The sequence below is a fragment of the Sardina pilchardus genome, chromosome 14, assembly GCF_963854185.1.
Source record: "Sardina pilchardus chromosome 14, fSarPil1.1, whole genome shotgun sequence".
NCBI classification, from domain to species: Eukaryota; Metazoa; Chordata; class Actinopteri; order Clupeiformes; family Clupeidae; genus Sardina; species Sardina pilchardus.
Window position 1 is genome coordinate 8,385,704 of NC_085007.1, and position 8,160 is coordinate 8,393,863.

Below are 8,160 nucleotides of genomic sequence, written 5' to 3' on the forward strand. Positions count from 1 at the left end.
CAGGATGTGCTAGTTGGAGGTTTTTTTTTTTCTTTTTGCCTCTTCAGTGGGTTAGTCATAAGCGAGCCGTTAGAGCTCCTGAAGGTGTTGTGTTTTAATGTCGTCCCCCATTGCTATTAGGGATCTAGCAGGTGATGCTGCGGGTGTTTCGTTTAAAGTCTTCCCCCTCCCCTCTGCTAGGGAGTGATGCTAAATCGGCCATGAGGATGGAGAAGTTGGCAGTCTTTGAGAGGAGTCTTAGGCAGATATAAGATATAAACACACACACACACACACACAGATCATAAGCTGACATTCGTTTAAAAGCTTAAAAATATGCTGCAGATGTCCTGTAGACACTATACAAACATGTCCAACACCGTGTGTGTGTGTGTGTGTGTGTGTTTGCTTGCTGCATGTGACACGGACTCTCCAGAATAAGTCATTTCCATGGCCCCTTGCCTGAACAAATCCTCCTCTAATCCTTCATACTAATCACAGCGCAAAAGAGCAGTTTATTTTGCCCTCTTTCTCCATAACTCTGTCTCTGTCTGTCCTCTCTCTCTCTCTCTCTCTCTCTCTCTCTCTCTCTCTCTCTCTCTCTCTCTCTCTCTCTCTCATATACGCATACGCACACACACACACACACACACACACCATCTTCAAATGCTGACCAGGAGAGGGTTGGTGTGTTGAAACATTCCACCAAATGTTTTGAAAGAAGATGAGGCTTTTCTTTTTGTGGGGGTGTGTGCATGTATGCATCGTGTTTTGTCACAGCTTTGTTGCATTACTGAAAGTAGACAAGTTATCTAGCAACAATCTAGATTGAGCCCTAAGCTAACAACCCAACTAAGCATGCTTGAGAGAGAGAGAGACAGAGAGAGACGCGTGCACACTCACAGCAAGGAAAAAGCTGATTACTGGCTTATGAAATTAATGGATGGTTTGGAGGATTTAGTTGTCAATCATTTATAGTTGTGACTGAACATAGCTGATCTGGACAACTGGACACGGTGTGCATGAATTGAATTTACACGTGTTCTATAGTTCTAGTACTAATGTGCGTACATATTTTATATATATATTTTGGGAGCACGTTTCGTCTATATGCAAAGCGAAACCAGTCGTTTCGGTAAAATTTACTAAATTAAGTTATTGTGCTCACGTGAACGGTCGTAAACTAAGCGTTCCAACGATATGTATGTCGAGGGTATTGCACAAACTATCACTAAAATAACCGCATCCAAAGTTGACATGGTTCTCCTGTCACGATATGCCAGAAGAGGAGAAATCACCTTTTTAAGCGGCGTGTGGACAACGGGAATGACAGCAAATGTGTTGAATCTTCGGCGTGTTTAACAGTCAAAACGTATGTTTTTCTGTGAGATGCGTTCACGATAGGAAACTGTAGACCGTATACTGTCGAATTATGCAAAAACGTTAAATTTAACATTTTAACCCGGAAGTTTGTTATTGTTGATTTTCTCAAAATAATGTTGTGCGCAAAGCGACTGATTTCGCTTTAAATGGTCACATTTGTGAAGCAACATTTTGAGTTTGGGGTGATTATTAACAGTAGCAGGGTTGACATTATACATGTTTTATTAAATCTGATTTATCACCGTCGTAGAAACAGGTGTGTGTGTGTGTGTGTGTGTGTGTGTGTGTGTGTGTTTGTCCTTTTTCCACTGCATCTCATCTTTCTGTTAGCTGCTCTCCGCTTTCTTTTCTTTTTCCTTTCTGGAGGATTCTAATTGGACTTCACTGACCCCGTTCTGACCACACACACTTAGCGGTGACTTTGAGAGACCTTGCACCAACTCGATACATGCATGCATGCATACACACACACACACACACACACACACACACAGTGGAGTTGTTATCTTGCCCTCCCAGTTCCCTCTCTCGTCTTGCATTCCTCTGCCCACTCCTCCATTTCAAGACTCATCACACACACACACACACACACACACACACACACACACACACACACACACACACACACAGGCTTAGTCACCAGGCTCTGAGAGCGAGGGAGTGAGGGAGAATAGAACGGAGAGAGAGAGCGTAAGACAGAAACTGAGAGAAAAAAAGGCGATAAGTGGTGATCTCTTGTTCTTCACGACGTCTCTGACTGCTAATCGCCTCGCACTGTAAAAAAAAAACTCCTCTCCCTCTCCAAACTCTTTACCTTCTTTTAGTTTCTCTAGCACTCTGTCATACTCATCCTCCTGGCTTTCACACACTCGCACACTCTCTCCATCTCCCTCTCTTTCTGGCCCCACTCACCCTCCACGCCCCCACTCTCTTCAGCTGCTAATGTATGCATTAGTGTGTGTGTGTGTGTGTGTGTGCGTGTGTGCTGTTGGTTGGCAAGGGAAACTTCAGCAGCATTCTATTCTTCTGTTTCTTTATCCCAGGGAGAGAAAGAAAATGTTTTTTTCACTGGTTGGACAGAAAACAGACCTCTGTCTCTCACACTCTGTCTCTGTCTCTGTCTCTCTCTTTCTTTCTCTTTGTCTCTCGATCCTTTACTTCCATTTGTTTGCCGTAAACTGTCTCTGTCTCCGTAAACTGTCTCTCCATCTCTCACCTCTCTCTGTCAGTCTCTCACTTTCTTTCATTTCATTGACTCTTGCTCTGTTTTCATCCCTCTCTCTCTCTCTTTCCCTCTCTTTCTCTAACTCTTTCTTCTGGCCTGCTCTAGAGGGTAGTTGGCAGTAGTCAGTCACAGCAGCTGGGCATCAGTTGCTTCGAAGTAACGTCTGGTTGGGTGGCATTGCTCTCAGCCTGCTGGGTCAGTTAGAGCTAATTACTTACACACACTACACTTTCACACACACACACACACACTCTCTCTCTCAGAAGAACACTTAAAATGAACGTGCTGTCTTTGAGATGTTCAGTTCGAACCATTTGAGGGTAATAGCCACTATGCACGACTCCATTTTGGAGAGTGCTTATACCGGCCTATATCAACTTCCTCTTCATGCTGTACAGAGCGTAGGCAATGACAGATTACTGACCTGTTAGTTTTAATATGGTAGGCTATTGTTCGTTGAACGAAATAGCTAAAGTTATCTAACCAGAGTTCTGGAAGACGATGACTGTAGAAAAGAACCATATCTGCCAATGTATTAACGTTAACAGGAAGTTGATCAGCCAGTATAAGCCAATACAAAATGGAGTTGTGCAATGTGTAAATATTCCAAATTCTTTGATATCAACAGCAACACTTCATTTAGCTCTATGCTGTATAGTTTGCTGAGAACATGTCTCGTCTGTTACCAAGTTTTTGCAAACGTTCCCAGAGAACTTGAAGCAATTGCATGTAAATAACAAAAACAAAACTGTTTCCAAACGATTTTGAGCACACCTAAGGTTTTAGTCAAATGCTCTTAATTATGAAACGAATACACAAATATACACACCGCCAGACCTACACACAACCACACACACACACACACACACACAGAAATGGCCAGATCCCTGACTCTGTTGTGTGAGTAACACCAGTTGTAGATCTGATATATTGATCAGTTCATGTGCTAAAGGCGGTGGACACTGTGGTACATGCATGCATGCACGCACACACACACACATGCACGCACGCACACACACATGCACATACCCACATCACATGTGCACATTCACACATGGCAAAACAAAACACATCGTCACACTGCATATGTGACTGATGCATGTCTTAAACCTGCACTTTGTAACACACACACACACACACACACACACACACACACACACACACACATACAGTATCATATTTGCAGCTCAGGTGAAGTGCCGATAATGAAGTGAGAACACACTGTAGCTGTGGGGAAAGTTGGGTCCATAGTTGTGCATCCCTCTACTTCTGATTTCACTCTAGTTCTGTCTCCAGTCATCAGACACTCACAGCTCGGCACAAGCTGAACAGTATTCCAGCACCATTCATGCAGAGTGTGTGTGTGTGTGTGTGTGTGTGTGTGTGTGTTTGTGTGTGAGGGCTCCTTAAGGGTGAGAGCGGTGACCTCCTTTCTCTGCTAGATAATCCCGGACTTCAGGCAGGAACCCTGCAGTGCTGGCCCCAGCTCACTCAGCATATTGGAACTTAAAACAGGAAGCTGTGGGGTGGGGTGGGGTGGGGCGGGGCGGGGGGTGGGGAGTTGAATTCTGGGTAACGTAGTTTTTCAGGGTAGTGTAAGGGATAACAAATGCGATGAATAGTGGGACGTATGTGCCGTTATGGTGAACCTGTGTGTGCTTGAATGAATTGACTGGTGTGAATAAGAACTCTTTGTGATTGTGATTTGGGAGACTTTGTTGTGTGTGTGTGTGTGTGTGTGTGTGTGTGTGTATGTGTGTGTGGCCACTGCTTGTTAAGGGCTTATCAGGGCTTTGCAAAGGTTTACCAGAAATGGAAAGCAAGACGTCAGCTCTGAATAGACCTGTCGTCTCTCTCTCTCACTCAGCTTCTCTCTCTCAGCCTGTCTCTCTCTGCATTTCTCTTCTGTTTCTCCTTTATGTTCTGCTCACTTTCTCTCTTTTCTCTCATTACTCTCCTTACTAATCGCAGTTGTGTTCTCTGCCTTGTTTTTTCATCAAACAGTGTGTCAGTCTGCCTGACTCATGTTTCACTCCCTGTCTTTCTTTCTTTCTCTCTCTCTCTCTCTCTCTCTCCTCTCTCCATTTCTGTCTATCCTCTCTTTCTATCTCTCTATCCTCCCTCTCTCTGTGTTCTGTCTCTCTAATCCTCTTGTTTGACTCAGTGGGTTGCCGAGCTGATCTGTCTGCTTCGGTTCTCTTCAGTTAGTAGTTGCCTCTCGGCTGCTGCCACCCATTTTGTACCTTTTTTGCACAGGAAGCCACTCCGACACTGCCAACTGGCACCAGAATTGTCAGCTTCTCCTGTGTGTGTGTTGAATGGGGGAATTCACATTCCGTGGGAGTGTGTGTGTGTGTGTGTGGGGGGGGGGGGGGGTTGATTGTTTTGAATTATGTTGAATAATGAATAAGATTTAGCATCTGATTCCAAACACTGCATTATTTCTTTTCCAGATTTTCGTGTAGGAAGAACTTCTTTGTACTATTGTTTTGGGACTTCCCAGTCAAAAAAACAAGACAAATTAATATTATGCCACAGGAGTCAGAATACAATGGCTCAAGCAGCACCCTGTAAAGCAGCACCCTGTAAATCTGAAGACAAATTAAATCAATCTCTCTCTCTCTCTCTCTCTCTCTCAGGGTGATGATATTCGAGGACAAGGCCAACGGTGCCGGTGCTAAACCCAGCGGTCCCTCCAACGGTCCTCCACCCAAACGAGACATCTCCAGCCTACCGTAGACCAGAGGGAGAGTGGCTTCCTGGTCTGGACCCGCCCTAACCCTCGCCCCCAATCAACAACATGTACATAGCCTTACCCAGCATCCTTTGCTCCAGTGGAAGCTCAGTGGCTCGGAAGAGAGAGTGAAGATGACAAAAATCACAAACGAAAACAAACAGAAAGAAAAAAAAAGTCTATCTATATATTTGCTGTGAAGACATAATGCCGCAACGTAGCTTTTTTATGAAGAAGAACTCAGTGTATATATTTATATAAATCGGTGACGGCAATTCTGGTGTTTCTAATTAGCGTTTGCACCCCTTAATGAAGTAACTGAATCGTTTTTTAAGATGATGGTCCAGTAATGTATCTGTTAATGGCGTGGCTGCTACATCCCACAGTAATGCTCTTAGTTATATAACACACAATGTTTTTAACTGTAGTTTAGACGTCTGGGCTGAATAACTTCTACCCAATTCTTAAGAGAAACGTAACGATTGTGGGTTTTACTATTGTAAGTTACGGGAGTGCGTGTTCTTAAAATTCTTATGCTTTCTATTATCGTTGTTATTCACGTGCGGTTGGTTGAGCTTGACACGCAGCAGGCGTAGCGTCGTCTTCTGAAGTACAGTATAACCTCTGAAGAGCACAGTAACCCTAGGAGCTAAGGTTTCATCTAATCATGTGAGCTCTGTGTTGTGTGACGTCATGAAGGTTGAAGAGGGGCAGGTGTTAACTACAATTCTAATTCCGTTTTGTCACAAAGGCGGTCACCATGGTTGTTAGCGCAGAGTGGTTAATATCTCCGTTTCTTTATTCCAAACAGTGTGGATTGTTTCGTAATCTGTCAAGTAGGCTAGTCTTTGAAGAGAACTGTGATGGAAGTCTTTTACATTTACCTATTGTCTTGTGTACCCATAATAGTACTGTGAGGGTTTTGTTTTTTTGTTTTTTTTAATGGTGGGGGTTGTCATGGTTATGTGAAATGTGACTGTGACGCTAGGGATACTCAACGTGTTTTTCGCTAAGGCAGAAATGCATTGTGGGTATGTGATGTGAGCTAGACAATCGTCTTGTGTCCTCCTGAGATGTGAATCCCGAGAGGGTCGCTCTTGAGACCCGCTGGGACTCTCTCGCTCTCCAGAGAGAGAGGGAGAGGGAGAGGGAGAGGAAAGGCCAAAACCGAGCTGCTTATTCTGCTGGCCTGCTCTGGTGCAGGAGCGAGGGAGGAAGTGGAGAAACGTGTGTGTGTGAGTTTGAGGCTCGCCTACGGCAACATTCCACACCGCTTAGTTTGGCTCCGGCAGCTCTCCACTCCTCTCTCTCCTCCCTCGCTCAATCGCCCTCTCCTCTCCCAATATTCTTTCCTGTCTTCCTCAGCATGTGACATACCCCTGAGTTTGACCCGAGTTAGGGTGGTTGTGTGTGTGTGTGTGTGTGTCCATGTGATCACAGCACAGGTAGTCGAGTTGAATACTGAAGCACAAATGTACAGTAAGCCTTTTCTCTGTTTGCATGTTGGTTAATGGGACCCCTACAGTAAGCGTGCTAATTCCTCACCGTTTCAGGGCCGCCAGATTACCCGAGCAGGTGATTTCTGCTAAGTGTTGTGACCGAGATTAACGTTAGCTGTCGATTTATGTTTGCCATTTTTTTTTTTCCCCCGGAGCGATCCAAGCTTCCTTGCTAGAAGAAACTGGGGCCAGCTCTTCTCTGTGTTCCAAGTCCAAGAGCCCCCTCAAGTTAACAAGAGGATGAGATTGAGTTCCGAATATAGAAACATTAGCCTAGATAGCATCAGGATCATATTTGGCTGTGGACGTGCAGAGTTTTTATGTTTTTTTATATATATTTTTTCCCATTTATCCTTCCATTCCTGAAACCTGAAGGATACTCTCTGAGTACGAGTCGGTTCTCATTCAGCTCAAGTTTCTCAAATCTCCGTGACTTGTCTCTTAGGTCCCTCTGAGAGTCGAAATCAGGTGTTTGGGGCGGAGGCTCCTGTCATTCCTGTCACTCCTTCAGGTCCAGCCCGCTGAACGCGACCTTTGCCCCTTTAAGACTCCAGCGGGTGCTGCTGCTGCTGTTAGCGCTGCTAGCGCTGCTTAGCCAGGCTAGCCTGGGCCTCTGCGTCTGAAATCAGCCTGAACTCACTCTCCTTCCAAGTGCCTATCAGTGAGGGTAGGAATGGGGGAGGCGTTGCCCTGGGGGGAGGGGGGAGGGGGGGTGGTGTGGGAGGTAGGGGGCCAGGAGCACTCCAGGGGGAAGAGAAGGGGTCAGTCCTGGTCCTCTGAGATTCTCAGTTCAGCAAAGCGTGTAGATAACGGTCCCTCCTGGTGTGGTCTGTCCCCTGTAGGTGTGTGTGTGTGTGTGTGTGTGTGTGTGTGTGATCTTTGGGTTTGTTGACACACTCAGTGTGCATGTTTGTTTGTCTTTGCTGACTGCTTTGGTGTATGTTTCATGACTTACATTTAGCTGATCAGTCGCCTGGTGCTTCATTTTTCGAAATCCCTCAGTGACGTTTGGAAGGTGAGCTTTCAGACGGGTGAGCATTTCCCAGCATCGTCTCCTGCCATTGCCATCGCGTCCGTCTCACTGACGTTCCGTTGTACTCTCTGACCTCGTTCTCTTGAGACGGCACCAAAGAACCATTCAGGGTTCTCTACTGCGCCACCTGCACCAGTAGAACGTAGAACACCATCCAGTCATGAAGCAATGCAGGTCACGCCGAAGTGTCGGCTGACTGTGGAACCGATTCATGTCGGTTCTGACGTGTCTGGGCCTGGGTCGGATGTGGGCCGGAGTCGCCCCAGAATTGGGCCGATGTCTGAACAACGTCTGGCTCTCCTGTCCC

The 8,160-nt window shown here is 45.7% G+C and overlaps 1 protein-coding gene across 1 annotated transcript in view; it reads left to right on the forward strand.

Annotated features, from left to right (window-relative positions):
- aif1l (allograft inflammatory factor 1-like) overlaps positions 1–7,507 on the forward strand; it is a 19,286-nt gene extending 11,779 nt beyond the window's left edge. Inside the window, exon 6 of the mRNA XM_062554679.1 lies at positions 5,227–7,507. Coding sequence (XP_062410663.1) covers positions 5,227–5,326 — 100 coding nt within the window. The 3' untranslated portion in view covers positions 5,327–7,507. The remainder of the gene's footprint in view (positions 1–5,226) is intronic.
- The last annotated feature ends 653 nt before the right edge of the window (positions 7,508–8,160 follow it).